Genomic DNA, 21,688 nt, shown 5'->3' on the forward strand with positions numbered 1-21,688 from the left:
TTATTATTGATTAAAAGTGATTAAAATTAATAATTGGTTCAACTGATAAAAAACCATTTCTTTTCCCGAGCTAACACTGAAAACGTATAAGATTGGTTTGGATGCAGGGAAGTCTGGGATAGAAGTGCAGAATTGCATCTAGAATGTCATCTTCCACTCTCAGCATCCATTGCAAGTTCAGGGACATCCTTTGCAGGAGGATTATCCATGACTTTAGAGGACTGAAATGACCACTGACAATTCTGTTTTAATTTTGCTGATTATAAATCAGTACAGTATTAGACCAAAACTCTCTGGACATTGTTATTTTTCTTTACTATGCAGTTTTCACAGTCTAGAAAAAGTGAATGTAGCATCATATTAAATCTGTAGCATCTTCCATCTAGTTGGAGAGGCATAGGTTATGAGTCAAAAATGCAAGGAACAGGCTCATATATTCATGCCCTGCATCATCACAGCGTTGCTACGGACAAAGTTTCACCTAAATACACTGCAAAAATGCTGGACTTTGGTTTAGGAAGAAGTATAATTTGCTCTGAGGGGACACAATGAAATAATGACCTCATCTACACAGGACTACTAAAAAACGGAACAGAATGGAAAAGACCTTTAAAATTTTTCCATCCCTGGCAATGAGAGGGTTGGGACTGTGAATCAGGCTGTAGGTGTCCTTGGCTACCGATGCAGCATCTCCACTGACGCTGCGTGCATACCCGGTCCCTGCCCTCTGCTCAGCATCTGCTGGTATCTCCAGTCTGGTTTCCCTAGAAAGGACAAAGGCGCAAGAACAGCCAAGGCCACCATGCTAAACTTCTCTCCCAAGGCTTGTCAGGAGAGTTTCTCAGGGAATAAAGTGCGAACGGAGCTGGAGACAGTGATAAATTTCCCTTCTGAACAATCAATAAAATTCTCTCAGCCCCACTCAGGCCCCTACCGCGGATGCGAGGGCCGTAATTACATTGTCAAAAAGTCGAGTTGCCCTGGCTGACTGAAACCCCCTTTAAAAGTGACGGGTGATTGACAAGCAGTTTATGGGTGGCATGCTCTGACTGGCAGGGGAGTTGGCTAAAGCCAAAGGCAACAGTGAAATTTCCCAGTCTGCTACAACCACCGGAGCAAAAGACTGCCACTCACAAGGGAATTGTGGGAAACCCTTAGTCATATTAACATATCAAAGTGAGGAGCTGACAGCGCTTACTAAACAAGCTGAACTCAACCATGGCTGCAGAGCATCCCCCAAACTTCCCAGTCTGAAGGAGAAAAGAAATTAAAATGTGCTTGGTCTTGTCTTCACCGAGACAGCTAAGAATTTGGAAGCCTGTTTATTTAATGATTTTGATCTGAGATAACACATGTATGCGTGTATATATATGTATCTCACAAATGTGTATTGCTGAGCATGTCAGCCTCTTTCATATATATATGAAAGAGGCTGTCATGCTCAACAATTTGTTCTATACCACCGGCCACACTGGTGCTAAATTGGAGACAGAACAACATATTTCTCTTTCATATAAGCAATATGAATCCAGTAGAAGTACACACTCCTTTTGGTCTTCTTTTCTAGTGGGCTTCTACTGCTTCGCTGCTAAATTGTGGATTACGTGTTTTGAATGAACCTTAATTGCAGCCTTGCACTGGGACTGTGTGTAGTGCAGAGCTGAAAAGTGATTTCATAGCTAGTCTGGATTTCTTGAATAAGAAATTGATAAGAATTCTTGAATAAGAATTGATAAGAAATTGAAACCAAGAGATGTTTCCACTGATGGGCCAACCCACCTTTGGCTCCACGTACCTCCATCCAGGTAATGCTTGGGTTGTAGACCTCACCGTCTTGGTTTCCTCAAGGATGAACAATCACTGGGAATTTTGGCACTGAGTAAAATGTATGAAATATCTGTGAGAAAGGCCTTGAGGGTACTGACACGGACACCTGGGTTTACTTCCCTCCATCATATTGCCAAGGTAACACTGTAAGAAGTGCTTCTGCCCTGGTTGTCTGTGAGGATGGAGTCAACAAACCAGGGATGATACAGGCTCAGAAGGGAAACAAGAAGCAGCACATTAGTCACAGCAGCAAGGAGCTGCTGCTGGTTTTTCCTACATTGCTAAAAAACTTAGCAGCACGAAGAAGACAAGACTCTTCTTATAAAGCTCTGAGAATTTAAGGACAAAATCCTGATTTACAAGGGTCAAACTGAGAATGGAAGGATACTTTAAAGTAGCAGGAGAAGATATAGAAAGTGAAACAGCAAAAGCTGTTATCAGGAAAATTCAAATTAGACATTTTAATACTTTTCTTAAAAAAAAAAAAAAAGAAACAAAAATTAAAAACATGGATGATTAACCAAATTAATCCCCTGGAACAAGCTTCTACAGAAAATGCTGGCTTCTGTTTCCCTTGATGTCCTCAAAGACCAAGCCTTTCTGGAAGGCATGCTTTAATCTAATGCGAGTTACTGAACTCAAGGCTGGGATAACAGTATGAAACTCAATGGCCAGTAACGGACAGTCAATTCAGCCCACATGATCTAACAGCAGTTCTTCACAGAGCCCCTCTAGGAAATGGGATAGAAATGCTCTGCCCTTCTGCAAAGCCAGTTTACTGGAATTATTAAAGCCGTTCGAGAGCGCTAAATAATTTAGCCTTGCTATGTCTTGACATAGTCTTCAAGAGCACCTGACATGGCTTTCGGGAGTAGTGCAGCCCACCTCCCTTGCCACTGCCAGGAGCACCTTCCCCAGCCTCCTATGATCTCTCCTGATTCCAAAAAGCATCTGTTCACTGACTCCCCTCCAACAAGAGACCTCGCCTGACCTTGCCTTGCTCCCGTGAACTGACAGGCGCACTGCACAGTGGCAGAGCTCACTCCCTGGCTGTGCTCAGATTGTACCCCTCGGTGTCTGACATCATTTTTGACTGAGAGCCATACGTGACAGCAATGCTCAGAGAGCAACATTTCTGCCTGCAGGCCAGGAGGGTGGAAGTTCAAGCCCTGCTGGAGGACATGAACGTCTACCAATATGAAGGTTGACACACACGAACATAAGGGAGGGAGATGAGGCATTCAGATGCATTGGGTTTCTTTCTTTCCTCCTCTGTGACACACACTGCCTTTATAAACAGCCTGTTAGTTAAGAACTTGACATAGAATCACAGAATGATTAGAGTCGGAAGGGACCTTAATGATCACCGAGTCCCACCCCCCTGCCACGGGCAGGGACACCTCCCACCAGACCAGGTTGCTCAAAGCCCTGTCCAACCTGGCCTTGAACTCCTCCAGGGATGGGGCATCCACAGCTTCTCTGGGCAGCCTGTTCCAGTGTCTCACCACCCTCACAGCAAAGAATTTCTTCCTAATATCTCATCTAAATCTCCCCTCTTTCAGTTTAAAACCGTCCCCCCTCGTTCTATGGATGCATTGCACTAATGTTCTGATTCATGCTGAGTTTGGACCCCAATTCCATATCCAATCCACTGCACCAAGAAATGGCCATTTTATATCTGTATTTCAAATTCTGTATCTAAATTCTTCTACCTCACAACATGTGCAAAGCTATAGCCAATATCTGTCCTTCAGGCCCCTTGTCCCTTCCTCTTAGTAGGAATGTGGAGCTCTGGCCCTTTGAGAAAAAAGTCCACTGGTTAGAGCAAAGGACAGAGGACCAGGCATCTAGGAGTGAAATTATTGGTATTTTCTGCATAGTCCTGGGCTTATCTTTTATGACAACAACCCATGCTGAGCAGGTGTGGCTATGTGGACCACCAGGAAAACACGGAGATGCCAGCTGTGCACCTAATTCTAGAGAGACACTACTGGTATTGGGATGCCAGCACAGCACGGAGAGATGGAGGAGAAAGGGAAACCACACTGCCAGGAGCACTTTGCTTCCACTTTGAAGAGAAGTATCATCCCCACTCCAGCAGACAGGGTGCTAACCATAGTACACTTGGCATTCACCTCACCATTGGACATACATGGAAAACCCCCATCTCTTCAAAACCCCAAAAGCCATACCCTCTTTGGGAAGGAAATGTCCCAATTATTATAGAAAGACATGATGGAGAAAGATATCCCTTTTTAGGAGCAGAGCAAACCCACATGATACCCAACATGGGATGGAGACTTTCAGTTGTGGACAGACATGAACAAATTCAACAAACCTTGAGGCACCTAAACAAGTGCCAGGGTTCACTGACTACTTGATACCATCTGTCTTCTTCTTGGTGTCCAGATTTTCAAAATTACTCAGTTCCTAGTACGAGAGCTTTTATGGACATACAGCACTGAGCTTTGGTGCACAAGGTACTGTGGAAATAGGAGACTGATGGTGAATGGGAAGATATGAAGTTCTGGCCCCAAAAGATGATTTCAATAAATATTTAACCGTAATTAGAAATCCAAGTTCATGATCAAAGTTGTTTTTCTTTTTTTTTCCTCCAGAAACTTTTTTCCTTTCTTTTATTTTCTTTTCTTTTATTTATTTATGCTTTGCTTTTGAAGAAAAGAAAAAATGTACTCACCATGAATGGAAAGTGTCCCATTCCTCACTGCCAGGAACTTGACCCCATATGGAAATAAGGGTGGAGAATGGAGGCTTCCGTAGAGATAGATGTGTGCTTTGTGACGGAAAGGGGCTTTGGGGGATCCCACCTGGAGCTCTCCTCCATCAGATATCAGAATGTAATGAGCATGCAGTTCTACAGGTCCTGGACCAGTGAACAAGAGTTTGCCACCTGAAGACAACAGAAGAAAATGCAACCATAGATCTAATAGTCAGCCATTATCTCATGGTCAAAAGGAGCATAAGACATGGGTCCACAAATGGTTTTGCAATAAAATTATGAGATAAAGGATAGAACAAAATTGTTTCCTGTAAAGATTCCACCTTGCCCTGTACTTCTCCCTATAGATTTATCACCCCTTTACAGACCTTTTTAATTCAGTCCATTTTTCAGTTCTACCACAGGCTGCCTTTCCAGACTTGAGCAAGGCCATTCATGGGCTGCCTGGGCAGACATCTAAATCTCTCTAATTCCAGAGCAAGGGAGTCGCTTGGAAAATCCCAGTCTTAACCTATTCACTCTCTAAATGTTAAAAAGGGATATTACAACTTAATGTGTATGTTATTTTTCAGATTACAAACTACTTGTGACAGGGAGAAGAGAAAACATCTTTGGAACATAAGAACTGGCAACCTGTTTAGATCCACGGTTGATTTAATCCTGCGTACTCTTCCAGCTGCTCTTCAAAACCAGATGCTTCCAAATACAGTATAAGAAACTTCTCCCTGTTAGCTGGATGTGAGATGATCTCCCCATCCCATGAAAGACTCATTTTAATCCCTAGTTAGAGGTTAGCTTCGCCTCAAAGCATCAGGTTTCATCTGTCTGCCGAAATTTTCATTCTACCATCTATTAATATAACTAGATAACTTTTGTCAGTAATATAGACCTGATCCTTCAGATCTTTCTAATATTTAGTCTCAATGACTCCTTGAAGCAATGAAATCTGTGGCCTAAGTACATAGTTCATGAAAAGGCATTCCCATCCCTTGGTTTTCACTCTCTTCAGTTCTGCCAAATGCTTCCTTTGGTCTTGCCTTGTGTGAGTTGGCAATCCCAGCCATCTCAGGATAGTTTGCTCTTTTATCTTTTTTCATATATTCTCTCCTGTGAAGGACACTATCGCTATCTTTACAATGTATTTGGGCAGAGTGGACTCTCAGACATCCATTCATTCTGTAGTTGGGATATGTCTTCCTAGGCCAAGCCATGTTTTCTGGGAACTAACAGAAGATGCCTCAAAGCCTGGCAACCCCAGAACTCCTTAGAAAAGGTCTATCACCTTCCCAACATTTCCTTTTATGCGCATGTCCTGGTTTGAGGTAAAACAGAACCAACTTTCTATTCAGTAATTCTACTTCTTAGCTAGAAAACTGTTCTTTCTCAGAGAGAGAAGACCTGTGTTTATAGTTAATGCCAAGAAATGGTATGCAGAGTGGCTCTTGCTTATACTTACTGCTATAACGAGCAAGGTCAGCTATAAAAATCAGATTACAAACTACCTTGATCATTGCTTGCCTTTGCTCAGGTCCTGGTGCTCTCAGTGATAAGGCAGATGCACAGCACTTGTGTGCCTTTCCCACCCAGTTGCATCCACTTCAGCTGAACACGTTCTGTTTATCCTGATCTCCTTACTCATTCTGGCATTGAGGGGCTTTCACCGTTTCATTGATTTCTTAGGCTTATAACAACTTCTTATAACTTAGTCTTAGTTCTAAGTTCTTAGTCTTATAACAAAGCTAATATTTGAATAAGGACATACTTTCTTTGCAGATTTCAGTAGATTCCAGATAAGTTTTTATAGAATATGCTTAATAGACAAAAGAGATATCTCACTTTTTCTTGCTTATAACCACTGGGAATCATGGGATCATTCCCACAAACACCAACTCCCCTATGTGTAAATTCTCTTTCCCTAGACACACTTTTCTATATACAAATGTATTTCTGTTAAGCTTGCTATATAGTATTTTCACAAATTATATGGAATGCACTCTAATAAAACAGCGTGAATTTCAGCTTGTTTCCTTCAAAACAGTAGAAGATACCTGACCATTATTCTGAGATACATCTGAGACTTCTAGAAAAAAATGAAATGTTTTTAATGTAAAATGTGCTATGCTGAAATTGGAATAATACTTGAAATGGTATTCATTTGCAGACTGAAGGGACCATTAGATCATATCGCCTGGTGGTCTGTGCTCATCAGGCTATGGAAAAACTGGAGGAAGTCAAGTTGTCTGTGTTTGCTGCAAGTCAAGTTGTCTGTTTGTTCTGGGCTCCCCAATTCAAGAGGGATAGGGAACTACTGGAAAGAGTCCAGCGAAGGGCAACAAAGATGATTAAGGGATTGGAGCATCTCCCTTATGAGGAAAGGCTAAGAGAGCTGGGACTCTTTAGCCTGGAGAAGAGAAGGCTGAGGGGAGACTTTATTAACGTCTATAAGTATCTCAAGGGTGGGTTGAAGGAGGAGGGAGCCAGACTCTTTTCAGTGGTTCCCAGTGAGAGGACAAGGGGCAACGGGCACAAGTTGGAACATAGGAGGTTCCACTCGAATATGAGGAAGAATTTTGTCACGGTGAGGGTGACAGAGCCCTGGAACAGGCTGCCCAGGGAGGTTGTGGAGTCCCCTTCTTTGGAGATTTTCAAGACCCGCCTGGATGCAGTCCTGAGTAGCATTCTCTAAGCAATCCTGCTTCAGCAGGGGAGTTGGACTACATGATCTATATGGTCCCTTCCAACTCTAAAAAAAATTCAGTGAAATTCAGTGAAATACCCTCCAGAAAGGCAGACAATCAATTAAGTGATTTGGGGACATCATTGCCATTCTCTGTGATCATCTTTTCCAGTCTCTGATACTGTTCACAATTTCTGCTTTATTTGCGACTGTAACTCATCAAGGATGAGCTTTCAGACAGTGGTTCTCTTTGTACCCTCCCTCATTGCACTGCAGAGAGGTGTAGAAAACAGCATTTTCTGTGAAAGTACTTACAGGTAAAATCAAATATCAGCCCTCATTCAGACTGGTTGGTGTGGTTTTTAAGACTCTTCCTGCAAGAAATCATCTCCAATTCATGGAGCGGTGCATCCTCTCCCACAACCCAGTGCACTTTTCCAGAGTCTGGAAAGCCAGACCTCCTAATTTTTCTACTTCTTTATTGTTCCTGATGCTGCCTATAGAGGCAAAGCTACCTTATCCCCACACTCTGCCCCTTGCTTTTGAAAGTAAAAACCTGTACTACCTCCTTTTGTCTCTTCATTACATGGGGAGATCAGGTGGGTGTCCTTGGGCCACACTCATTTCTGATCCTTTCCGTGATTGTGACTTTATCCAACAAAGTCCCTTATTGCGGGGACTTTCATTCCTGATTTCTTCCTGGTCAGCTCCCTTCTCAGCCAGGGAAATCTGCATTTGGTTTGAATAGCGTTCACAAAATGCGATCAGTGATGGTGTTCCATTCATTTTATATCATTGATGATGTGTCATGGTATCCAAGCAGGCATGAAAATGGTTTCCCACTAAGAATTTATTTTTTGAGTTAGAAAATGTTATGTCTGTTAGCTGCCATGAGATCTGGGCAGGTGAACTTCAGTTAGTCATAACACTATCACGTTCTACAGAATTAACTTTATCAAACAAACTTGTAATATTCTTAGAAAATGTACTAATGTTTGCTTTCTTCCATAAAATTTCTATGCTGTCATTCAGTCACTCCTATGGTTTGTAATTTATAAATTCAATCAACTATAGCATTTAATTTCATACAGTTTTCTCTTTTGACCTGTGGTTGATATCAGAACAAGCAGCCAATATTTCTTCCTTAACCGGTCTGGATACCGACACCAGATCAGAACTTCTACAGCCCCCTGTAATTTCCCATATACTCTGAAATGAATATTTGTGGGCCACAGAATGCCTCTACAAGCACTTTTAAAGCTCTTGAATGAGACTGGATCTGTTGATTTAAGAATGTGTTTTCCTGAAAGATATTATTTAACATCTTCATTATATTAACGTTCTTCAGTAATAAATGGACTGCTGGTCCATCTTCCTCTTCTGATATAATTTACCATCCTGTTCCTTCCCATACTGAGAACAGAAATATTTATTAAATACATTTGCCTTATAGCAGCAGTGTTAATAATTTTATCACCGCAATCTAGAAATGGAACTATAAATCACTGAGATTTATTTTATTTCTAACATAAAAAAAAAGAAAAAGACATCTCCCTCAAGGTCTTTATTGACTTCCTATGCTCTGTTCCCACTGATATATAGTAATTTCTGTTTCCACTCTCTTCATACAATTTTAAATGAGTATTCTAATTGCTGTCATGCTGTACCAATGAACCAGGACAGCTAGTAGCCAAAGTTGTCCTGTCCTTTGATTGTAAAATCATAGTTCTCCCTCAAACAATTTCCTCAAAAGTTTTCCCAAGTTTCAGCCACATTTTGGCCATACAAAATTTCAACAAAATTTGAAAATCCCCTGTTTCTCAGTAATTGGCTAACTGCATGAATGTTTTCCTGACCAGTCTTTCCCTCCATTGATTCAAATATTTTCCATATCTTTTGTGGACACCCAGGTGCCTGGAAAGCTTGGTAATTGGATGCTGGTGACTACTCTACTCTAGGTGTAAGAAAATGCAATAGTCCCAGTGTGTTTCAGTAGCATCGGACATGCCGGCACTGTCTGTGCCATGCCTGGTCTGCAGGTTTGACCCTTCCTGGAGGAAATCCTACACAGAAGAGTTTCCCCTCCCTGGGTGAAGATTTGGATGTGTAGGGATAATAATAATCGGACTTCAAGGTGAGGGTTGTTCGCTGGTTTCTCTGTCCCAAAGCACAATGGCAATCCATGAACATTTGGCAATGGTGCAAAGATTTGCAAGATCAAAACCAAAAGGCATTTGCTTTGAGGCTTTGGTTTTGGCCTTCCCTTAGAAGCAGAGTCAAACACAACGTGTAATCATGGGAAACAGATATATCAGCTACACTCACAGTCACACCGTAACACCGTTGTCCCCTGGCTATTTGCAAAGCTTCTGAACTCCTCCCAGAACAAAGCCCAAAGGTACTCAGTCTTCGAGAGAAAAGAAAGTGTAAAAAGAAAAGTTCAACTGCTGAAGATTAAAAAAAAAAAAAAATCACAGCATCGCAGGAAAGAAAAGAAAACATTAGTAGGGATTCATTTAACCATTTACCAAGTCTAAGTGTAAAAAAAACAACCAACCTCTAGCCAAACTTACAAATACTTATGTCCAAAAATTGCATATTGTCCCTCTAACCCTCAGCTCTCTGTGTTTTTTCATTGGGTCAGAATAAATATACAGCTACTGCTTTACAAGATTGTCTTCCCCTTTTTTTAAAAGAAAATAAAAGTTATGCTTCCCTCTTTTATTGCACTTGACCTCTTCTCTGAAAGCAGAAAACGAGAATATTGCTCAGCGGAGCCTTTGGCTGTGACCCTCAAATTGTTTGTTATGGCTGCACAGGAGAGCAAAGTCCTACATATGACCTTGAGGGTGATTTTATAAAAATCAATCAACTACTGTTATGATGGCCTCCCCACCAAGCAAAATAAATACAATTAAACGCATAATCACTTCTGTACAGTAATGTGCAAATTCAATGGGTCTCTTTAGGTGGAGTGAGGGAGAGGGGGGAGAAATATGTAGAGGCTATTTGATACTTTGTGAGAACATCAGAAGCACCATTCTTCTCAATTAACCCAGCAATTAGCCTCCACCTCTCTGCTCAGAAAAGAAATCTTTCTTTCTCTGTCTTTACCAAAAAAAGAAAAAAAAAAAAAAAGAAAAAGAAAGAGAGAAAAACCAAACTGTAGGCAACTCCTCTGTCCCACAGAAGGGGAGAAATAGCCAGACCAAATTAAAAAAAAAGAATATTAAGGGAAACAAACCTGATAATAAGAGGGGGTTTTAATCTGCTCTGTAAATAACTACAGCACCATCATACCATTGGCAGAACTGATTTTGTGAAAAGAAATTTATCTTCTGAAGTCCTTGGGAAATGGTGGAGGGGGCACTCAGAAGGAAAGGAATTGGAAAAATAATGTATTAACACTTCACTTTGTGAGGTGTCCTGGACTGGATGATGCAATGTCACAGTCCAGGTATCCAGAACATTCACTACGGAATGAAGCTGCAACACACACTTCTGAAAATAAGAATAAATAACAACGGAGTAAAGGCTTGTGAGGGTTGCTGTAGGAAGTTTCTCCTTGCTTCTGTCATGAATGTTCATGCTTTCAGACACGGCAGTTTATATCCCTTCTCAAAAACTTCATTTTTTAAAAAAAATCCTTCTAACATAGGTGTTCTTATAAGGCATAAAAGAGGCATTGATGCTTCTCATTTAGGTTGTGATTTAGAGTGTTCTAGAAATTTCCTGAACTCAGAGGGAAGCAAATTCCCCATTCCAAAGTGCACATTTTACATGAAGAGCCTTTTTATTCTCATCTTTTGAGGTCACACTTTACCATTCATTGTCAATATAAGACCATCCTGAGAAATAGACTATTTTTTTCTAAAGAAGAGCTCATTACGGAGCTAGGATAAAAGTTCCTATCACCAGATTTAATCCTACTTCTTTAGGTAAAGCTGAATGAAGCGTTGAAGCAAGCAAACTACAAGAAAGGTGCTGGATAGTCTCAGGATATATATATTTTTAATCAGTAACAGGAGGGTACCAACAGAAGAATTGTCTTATGTGTCACTACTGTGTCATGCTCCCTCAACTAACAGAAGACCTCCTCTGCATGGAAGAGGATTTGCAAATTAAAAGGTTATATCCTCGACTGGACTATTCCTTCCCGCCACCATGCAGGGAAGGTCTGCTCTGGTTGTGCTGTGGGGACACCATGGCCATGTATAACTAATATTCCCACAGCCTTCATCTTGCTCTTCCCCGTTTCTCTCACTTGGTGTTTCACATGACAAAACCACAGAATTCCCCATGAGACAGGCTTAAGCTCAGAAGTTATATTCCTGGCAAGCATCCCTGAGCGGCAAACAGCAGGAGGCAACTGCCGGAGCTGGAATATCTTTGCTGAAACAACTGATCCTGCACAACAAGGCTGCAGTGTGCTGGCAGCCCACTTATTGCTCATTCTCTGGCTCCAAGGATGTGCCTGGTGGGGCCTCCAAGCAGGAAAAAAAAAAAAAAAATCCAAACCAAAAACAAAGGTCCTCCTGTGTACAGGAAGAGGAATATAGAGTTTATGAGCCTTAAATAAGAACAATCGATTATTTCATGGACCTGTCGCCTGCACCCCATTGACATGCTCACATGACATTTGGATGAGCTGTAAAAGTTGATTGCAGGCTGGACCACTGCCGAGTAAGATGTGAAGGAGAAAAGAAGCTTGTTCTATTGGCTCCATCCCAAAGGCTGCCTGAACCAAGAGTCCAAAACTCATTCTCCACCTCACTCAATATGTTCCTCCACGTTCATAATATATAGGTACATATCCCAAACTAGCTGTGAATTCAAATGCCTGTGTATTTCTACCAGGACATCACTAACACTCTGAAAAGTTAAGCTTGAATTCCAGCGTTTTGTTGGATGAAGGCCTTAATCTGTCCCTAGGTGAGGAACCGGCAGCTGTTGGAGTATTCTCAGACAGAAGCTGTCTCCCAAGCCCAACGAGCCTGTGTTTTTTGGCTTGCTGTGCTCACAGCCATCTGTTCAGATGGCACGTGTGCTCCCTTGTAGGCTGGTCAGGCTCTTCCACTGATGCACAGGAGCCAGGCAAAGGCAATTTAAATCAGCAGCCCAGGGAACACTGCCATAGGTATATCTCCTTCAAAGAAGACCTTCTACTCCTTCAGCTCTTAGGTAGCTCTCCAAGACACTCAGCAACACTTTTGGTGCTTTTGCAAGAGGAGAGCAAACCTGGTGGGAAAGAGCTGTGAACACTCCTGGATGGCTTTAACAGCACATATCAGAGCCCATCATCTAGGATCTAATGAAGGAAGCTTCCAGGTGAGCCTCGTGAAGGCAACAGGGTAAACACAGAGATGGTTGATGAAAAAATAGGTCTTTAAATTATTATTTAAAGTCCACAGATGATAGACACACTTTAGGCACTTCACCCTCTGGAAGTGAGATAGGCACTAGGGAAAGAACAGAAGTAGTTTTATGGAGAAGGATTATGTTTCTCCTTACGTAGAGCCTGCTCATGATACAGACTCATGCCTTTGAAGATATTTATTTGCATGTAAAAGCCTTAAGAAGACCTGGGCCTCAGTTCTCAGCCTGCACAGGTCGTGATGGCTGTATTTCTGTACCACATACGAGAGTGTGAGGGCAGATCTACCAATGGTACAAAGCTGCTGCTGTAATGAGGACCTGATTAGTGGCCAGGACAGGGGGAGACAGACTCAGCAGATTTTCACATCCCATGGTTAGAGGCAGGATCTGCTTCCCTGAAAGGGGCACATCCCCTCCTTCTGTGCCAGGAAGGGGATGGTGCTGCCTCGGGTTTTGGCTCAGTGTCTGTGGGAGCTGTGTGTGATTCCTCGGCTGGGTTTAGCTTCCACCAACCTGCTCATACTGTGATGCTCCGGAGGAGTCTCAAGAGCTGCAAAAGTTGCAGAAAATCAATGTCATAGGCAGGCGAGAACCCTGGGAGTCTAATGCACATGCTGTAAGCCCATCCTATATAGGATGAGAAAGACAAACCTGCAGCCCATACCCCAGCATGAACCAGGGTTTACAGCTGGGGGAAGAACTGAAAAAAAAACATCAAATTGCTACAGATTTGGGGCCTTAAAACCCTTCCTCCAGGAATGTCCAGCTCTGTGAGTTGCACTTTACTGAATAACACTGAATTCCTACCAAAAAAAAGGTACTAACAAATTAAAGAACTGATGTCTTTCATTTTTATTTTTTTTTTCCATGAAAACAGCCAGACTTTAAACCTCTGAGACTGTGATTATTGCAGACTTGGTACACCTTGCTGTAAAAATATAGGAATATATCACACAGCGACAGGGAGAAATAAGGCTGACTTTTCTTCCTTTTAAATCTCAATTAAAAAATACATTGGATGAAATTTCCCATTAGCTGGTACTATTTGTACATCCCATGTTCTTTCTTTAATTAAAAAACATGCTTATTGCAATACTGCCAGAATCGCTTTTACGGTATTTTAATTGTAATGTCTCTGCCTGATTAAAAAAAGAAAATATGAACTGGAAACTGCCTGCAAAAAGTATCACAACGCACATCCCAAATGGGTTGAGCAAAATGGCACAGAAAACACCACAACACAAGCAGTTTCCAACTGAGAAGGGATTTTAAACCAGGTTTAAGGGCTGGGGGATGCCATAGACAAGAAAACAGAAGGAAAAGCTTTTTCCTTCTTTCAGTGAATTCAAACCCAGTCTTTATCAGCAGTGACTGAGGCACTGCTTATTTGACAACTTCTTATGCAGGTGTATCAGTTAATATTTGATGCTCTTTGCTAATAGCATCAAAGCCTAGGAAAAAGTCAAGCAAAATCAATATTTGAATTTCTCTCCTCCCTAGGTCTACTCATAGGCTCTGTTCTAGCCACAGCCTGTTCTCAGCGTGGATTACAGGAGACCCAAAATATTGATGGATAAGCGTTGATCTTTGGACACGGGTTCAAAATCAGATAATAACTGACAATATCCTTGTGGCTTGTCAGTTGTCTTTTTTATTCTTTTTTTTTTTTTTTCTGAGATCTCATAGTTTTTTAAAAAATAAAAAGCCCATATTAGCTGTGGTATTTCGGAAACTGGGTGCACAGTTTTTAAAGGCAAATGAAGCCGGTCAGACCTTCTCAAAACCTCAGCCTGGAGTCTGAGGGAACTGGCATGCTGGTTTCAGCAGGACCACCAAGATGCAGCAATGCCTACAAGTGAGAGGAAGAGCTATGATAAGTGATACTGGGGTTTTTCTAGAGTAGGTGCCAAAGCAATATTCTCCCTTATGCCTGCAAGGGTGACCATCTCAAGGCCATCTCGAGTTGCGAAGGTAACTGGTCAGTTCAACACCTGGGATCTTCAACCCCACCAGCATATAGAATCATAGAATCATCCAGGTTGGAAAAGACCCTTGGGATCATCGAGTCCAACCATCTACCCTACTCTACAAAGTTCTTCCCTATATCATATCCCCCAACACCACATCTAAACGTCTCTTAAACACATCCAGGGATGGTGACTCAACCACCTCCCTGGGCAGCCTATTCCAATGCCCGATCACTCTTTCTGTGAAAAATTCTTTCCTATTGTTCAGTCTAAACCTACCCTGCTGGAGCTTGAAGCCATTCCCTCTTGTTCTGTCATGAATTACCTGTGCGAAGAGACCAGCACCAACCTCTCTACAGTGTCCTTTCAAGTAGCTGTAGAGAGAGATGAGGTCTCCCCTCAGCCTCCTCTTCCTCAGACTAAACAGTCCCAGCTCCTTCAACCGCTCATCATATGATTTGTTTTCCAATATACCAGCAGCATCACTCCAAAATTCATCCCCAAGATACTCCTGAAAGAAGAGGAAGGGTTTTGGTCTCCAGACCTCCCTAGAGGCTGTTCTACACAGTAATATAAACTCAGACAAAGGCAATAGCATGTCTGAGGTATCGAGCCATCAAACACAAAGGAGTTACTCCAGTGCAAGCTCTGTGCAAAGGAAATTTCCATCTGTCCTGGGTTATCATAAATATTTCCATACTTGTGATGTTGGGATTACAAAAATAACTGCAATCTGCTGAATTTACAGAGTTATCTACAATCTGTCTATCTTGTATCTCTTCCCCAATCAGTATTGTCTGAGTCGTTTCACAGTCTGGCTATTAAACATTCCACTGCCGATAACCACGTGTTCATGTTTTGCTCGTTGAGGGGGAAGTAGAAACTGCTGAGCCCTCATGGCAGTGAGCAGGACCCAGCTGCCTAGTCCTATTTCTGTATTGCTTTGACCTCCAGATCTTCTGTCCAGACAGTCTGGTCACTACCAGAACCACTATATATATTTGGCTATATGTTAATACAGCCAAAGCAGGGTCACTTTAAAGCTGCACGTGTAGCTGGCATCCTACTCTTTAAACAATTTTTTACAACATTGAAATCATCATAAAGAGACACCATAGAGGTGGTATTCAAAATCCTCGTAGTGTCCTAAAAAAGAAAAATTTCAAGAAATGGGTCCATTTTTCATTTGCTGGGTACAGCACCAGAAAATAGACAATACAGTGTCTTTGCAGAGGAGTAGACTCAGCAGCATTACAGGTTTTTTTCATCCATAAAGTCTGTTATATTTCCATCTTGCGAGTGCACAGACAGCCTGATGCTGAGTCATGAAAGCCAAAGGGAGCAGAACTACAATTTAATCCCACTTTCCAGTTTCAACTAAGAAAAACTCTCCACACAGAAAAGGAATGGGATTCTTCAATCGAAACATCATATCTACACCCACGTGCAGGTTAAGGGTTTATTGCCATGCCCATCTTGCAGCTGAGAGAAGTCATCAATTATTTCACAGACTCAGTAGTTGCTACTCACCTAACTGTGACTCATCTTAAGATGGGTATCTACAATACCTAAGATAAGTCTTTGGTGGCACGTGTGAGCAAAGAGCATCAATACAGGAGCCTAAACATCTTCCCTGAGCTGGACAACTAAAAGGAAGATAAAGTTAGGAAAGATAAGTCTCAGTCTTGTATCAGAGTAGATCTCAACATGTCTTGATTCCAAATCTAACTAAGGCTAAACAGGTCACAGCACCCATGTAAGTGGGGGTGGATGCAAGAAGCAAATTTCAGCAAAGATGAAGCTCAGACAAACAATTATCATGTAGACTTCTGTTTCTAAAATGTTTGATCGTTATGTTTGGCATGTAGCAATGCAGAAAATAATAGCATCTAGAATATTTTAATGCTGCTTTCCTAACTGAATCTACATTATAAACCAAGTTTCTTGGAAAATGTGATAAAAGGGGAGAAATTATTTGAATGTCAGATGAGCTGAAGCCATAAAGATACTGCTCCAGACTTCATTAAATTCAATCAGACCTCCGTTTGCTTCATGAGTGCTGACTCATAGATTAAATGTGCCTTTGAGTAAGCCCAAAGTTCAAAAGATTTCTGCTGCAATGTTGTGCCCCAGTTCTTCACAAAGTCAGAGACTGAACCCCAAAATCCTCATCCAGATTTGCAGCCAAAAGACTCAGAAATCTGGGGCTCTGACCTTCCTCCTTTACCATATGTCATAATCACACCGTGGTTAAGAAGAATCTTGCATCACCCAAATTTAGGATTTCCAATGGGGAAGAGAGGGAAGAAAGTCTTACTAAAACATTTCACTTTTTTTAAATCTCAAATTCTTTTTTTTTTTTTTTAACAGTTCAAACTATTTTTTTGAAATGTTCTCACAATAGAGATAAATTTGCAAAGTTTTTTTCTTTTTCTTTATAGAATGATCATTCAAAGATAGATTAAAACATAATTGTCAAATGCATGATATTCATCATCCTCTCAATGAAAAACTATTACCTTTAACATCCTTTTAATATAAAATCATTTTTACCAGCAAAGAAGATCCAGGTTTTTAAACATATAAAACCTCTTCTTTCCATTTTTCAAGCTCTATTTCAGCAGAGGCTTACACATAGGCTTAACTTTGAGCAAACAATTTCACCAGAACAGCTCGTTCACTTAATACCAAGCACATGCAACAACCAGGGCCTAATTTCCAGGAAGAAATATATCTGGCAGTGAATGACAAGTAATTTTAATTCTTACTTTGACAACCCCAGAGAAACATGCCCTGACTCTTACGCCAAGTCTAGCCCAGGGAACGTGAACCCTGCAAACACCCAGTCTTTACCCCCATAATTGTGCTCGGCTATTTACTCTCCACCAGCCGTACTCTAGGATCCTGGATTACATTCGGTAGCTGTGGCCTGTAATTCTGTAACATCATTAATTTTGTAAAGGTTTTTGCAACATGCTTACCTCAAAAGATGCCAAACAAAACAGAGCTGATTGTTGTTATCAGCACTGCTGTTATCACCAAACGCCACTCAGGATAGCAGCGCTTTCAGTAGCTGGGGGAAAGAAAAAGGGGGAAAAAGAAGCCTTCCTACTCATGCTGTCATTATGCCTTAAACAGCATTAACGATGCTTTCTGCATACATAATAATTAAATGCATTCCCCCATCACCCTCCTGTTGTATCTCCTGAGAGCAGACTCAGCCTGCCTGACCAGGTATCTCCTTCGACTCAGGACCTGGGCAAGGGAAGGGGAGATCACGGCCGTGAAAAACTCCAGCCCTGGAGGAACAAGAGCACTGAACCAACCCGCCCCCCTGCAGACCTTTGAGATGCAGCAGGTTGAGGTTGGTGGTGGTGGTCCCCAGCAGCAGGGTCCGGCCGCCTTCTATCGTTACGTTATCGCCATCTCGCGGCTGGTGGCCAGCAGGCCAGCTGGACTCCTCGTCCCACCGGCCACAAAACTGAAGGGCAAGCTGGAAAGAAAAAGACCCAGAGAGGCTCAAAACTCACCCTTTCCCACCCTTCAGGAAGCCAGCTTGCCGAAAGCACGGCAGAGGAGATGCCAGTGCCCCACTGGCTATTTTCCCAGTGGGAGTCTGCGTAGAGCGAAGGGATGGAGGGACATGGGGGTTGGAGAAGCTCTTGGGCTTCAGAAACACCTGTGTTTGTGTCAGGGTTGCCCCTTGTCTTGTTCTGCTGTGGGTAAGGGCTTGCTGCAGATCTGGCTGCAGAAAGTCTGCAGGTTCCCTGGTGTGTGTCTCTCTCTGCCTCCCAAAAAGCAGAACTGCACATTAATTCCTGGCAATGTTATAGAAATAGCCTGAAAAGTTTAGAATTAAAACATCCTGCTAGATGGGCAATAGTTTGCTTTACAGGATTTTTCAAAGGCTCTCCTGCCACCCATCCACATTTATAGAGGTATTTCTCCCTTCAAATACTGTTTCAGTTTTCTCAGCTTATCCAGTATTATCATCACCTCTCCTTTGAGGGCAATCAGTTCCAAATAAAACACTGATTAAATTAAAAACTGCAAATAGCCTGGCTCATGATGAGGAATGGCAAAATGATGCCCGCCTGTTTTAAGTCATGGTTCCTCCTCACCTCTAAACTTTTAAGTATGCACTTTGCAGTGACCGATTTCTTGAAGAACGTGTGCACCTTTTTGCACAGATCTGTGTGCACAAGCATGGAGATAGCCATTCATAACATATTCTTTTGGACTTACATGTAAACTGTCAAGTACAGTCTAAACTGATCTAGGGGTGGGACAGGGGATGGGGGACGGTGGGGAGGGCAAAACCAGACATGGAAATATTTGTGATCCTCCCTGGGTTGTGTTAATCCAAAACAGCAGTGGAAAGAATAACCTCAATACAAAAGCAAAATATAGTTACTCCATTTTCAACCAGAGAACATCATGGGCATTAAAGCTTTTGCTCCAGTGCTGAGGTTTAGGTGAATCAATGCTGGTGGTGTTACAACAGTTATTCTTTCGACTGTGCTATTGTCAATTTTAGCTTTATGTGCCTGATGTTTTATACAACATTTCCCATAGCACCTAGAGCAGTCAGGTAACTATTATATGGTGACTACTGTCCTAATTATTTACACCAGGGAATGGGTGTTGGTTCCCAGGCTAAATGTTATAATTGGTTTATGTCCATCCTGTCTGCAGGGTATGGATGTTGGTATTTTCCATCCCCTGTCCGATTCTACGATTTCCATACAAAGAGAATTACTCGTTTCAATTTAGACTGAAGCCTGGGACTGAATTAACACACATGCAGTGAAAACATCTGGGGAGTTAAGTCCCCTGCATCAGAGGGAGTGAACCACTTCATCATTACAGAAGTACAGATAAGCCTTCACATCTGTACACAACTGCTACAGAGAGTACAATTTCTCCATGGTTGCTGAGTGTAATAGGACAAGTTTCACCATCATTACTCGCAAACACATATATCTCAGAGATTTAGGACAAAATTCCAGCTGAAAGGATAAATACCTCTATCCACTGCCTTTCCAGAGAGGCTGTGAATTACTCTTTACTGATAGTGCTTTGAAGCAGATTATATACAGTATACAAGGGTGTGCAATAGATGCACTGAAAAAGGAGCTAATTAAACTTGTTTTTACTTCAGAGCAGGGGACAGAGGAAGGCACAGTTCATGAAAAGGCACACATTTCCCAGATACACTGTTTATCAAGCCAACTGTAGCACAAAATTACAAATTCCATAAATTCCTATCTGGTACAACCTCAACCAGTGCTGCTGGCAAAACGCCGCGTGATACAGTTGTGAAATGGTGGGATCCATCTGAACATCTTGCTGAGAAAGTTGGTTAAATGCCCTGAAGTCACTCTGACCCTCCAAAGTCACTTAGAAAACTCTAGTTGCCTCTAATGGGAAAGCAAGGGCATAAGGAATAAATATATCGGATTGTTCTTGCCAGCACCAAAACCTTAGTAAACTGTTGGGTAAAAGTCTCACAAGAGTTAAGAAAAATAAACTCCTCTTCTGAATTTGGCTATTTTTTTATTTAAGAGGGTTCCCCTTTCTAGCTGGAAAACATCTAGTTTAAGGTTCTCTCTATATAACATCAGTGTTTAAGTTATTCTTGCTACGTTTTGGCTGTCACCTCTTAGAAGACTCCGTACCCATTCAGTTCTACCGATACCCTCTGACTTAAAAGCTAGTGGCTCATACACGTTAGTGTAATAAAGCACAAGAAATGGTTAAAATCACCTAGGAAACTAAGAACTATTAACTATCTTAAAAATATAACTCAGAAAAGATATAAATGTGATGAAACCAAGTGCTTTGTTATCCAGATGATACCCGTGTCCATAGTAAGAGGCAGTCCCTACACTATCAACCTAAACACAGACAGATTTTATTGCTCAAAAGAAGGTTTACTACCCAAGAACGATTACATAGAGTCAGAAAATAATTTTAACAAGGTCATAAAAATCTCTGTCGTTTCACCCAGTCTGTAACTAAAGGTTTCCAGTGAGAAGACGTCTGGCTTAGTCTGCTGCCATGTGCACCACCTGCACATGCACCTTTTAAGTGATTTTTGATTTTTCTTCTTTTTTTTTTCTTTTTAATAAAAGCAAACAGATGAACATCAACTAATAAGACAGGACCAAGAGATATTTATAATCACTTGTACTATCCTTACATTGAATATGTTTAAAGCATCTGCCTGAAGAAAGAAAAGGGAAAGTCCTTTAGAAATGTACTTTAAATTACGACAGTGTACAGAGTGTTTAGAGGGAAAGCAGCTCAGTACTAATGGAGGAAAAACACTGAAGTGATGGAGGGAAATGACATAGCAGAGGATTTCACACAAGAGAAGGTGACCCTTCTCTTGCAGTCCTACATCTTCCCTAGGATAAAAGAGCATCTCTGTAAGACCTTTGAAAGAAGAAATTGTGATACAGTTACCCTGGACCTTGTGAATCCCATATGATTACCCTCTCCCTTTTTTTCTGTGAGAAAAGCACAGTGCAATCTCCAACTGTAATGGACTCATTAAGTTCTTTGCTGAATGGTGGTGGTTATGTCCAGTCCCTATTAAGCAGCCCACAGTAAAATAACACAGTCTAATACACACATAAAGCTAATTGCACATCTCTCATCAAGCAGGGTGGGTGACAGACTCACAGCTCCAGAAATCCACTCTCTCATCTGAATCTCCATGTGATCTTGGGGCACCTCCATGGTTATCATGCCTGCCTTGTCTAGCTGCCCTGTTATCAATATGGGACAGGCCATGGCCCACACAGATCCTACAGACACCAAATACCATCATCTCCTCATGCTAAGGGTGGCATGGGGGACTTTGCTGCCGTGCAGGCTGAGCATGGTCTCACAACCACTGGAAGGAACTGACTCACTTGAGACCCCAAAGAAAAAGCAGTGACACCTGTCTCTTGAAGGGTTGTATGGCCATGTCCTAAACATCTTCATCATGCAGAGACTCCATCTCCTTTCCTTCTGCTTGCAGCTGAGCAGGAGAAGAACATCCCGCTCACTGTTCTTTCATAGAAGCAAAACTCCTTTTCCTTTTCTTTGCCT

At 41.8% G+C, this 21,688-nt stretch overlaps 1 protein-coding gene across 1 annotated transcript in view; it reads right to left on the minus strand.

Moving 5' to 3' along the window:
• The window catches only part of PKHD1 (PKHD1 ciliary IPT domain containing fibrocystin/polyductin), a 248,200-nt gene that overhangs the window by 149,507 nt on the left and 77,005 nt on the right, over positions 1 to 21,688 (minus strand). Inside the window, exons 35-36 of the mRNA XM_074153149.1 lie at positions 17,930 to 18,080; positions 4,526 to 4,738 (exon numbers count right to left, since the gene is read on the minus strand). Coding sequence (XP_074009250.1) covers positions 4,526 to 4,738; positions 17,930 to 18,080 — 364 coding nt within the window. The remainder of the gene's footprint in view (positions 1 to 4,525; positions 4,739 to 17,929; positions 18,081 to 21,688) is intronic.

This window comes from Numenius arquata, chromosome 9 (assembly GCF_964106895.1).
Source record: "Numenius arquata chromosome 9, bNumArq3.hap1.1, whole genome shotgun sequence".
Lineage (NCBI taxonomy): Eukaryota > Metazoa > Chordata > Aves > Charadriiformes > Scolopacidae > Numenius > Numenius arquata.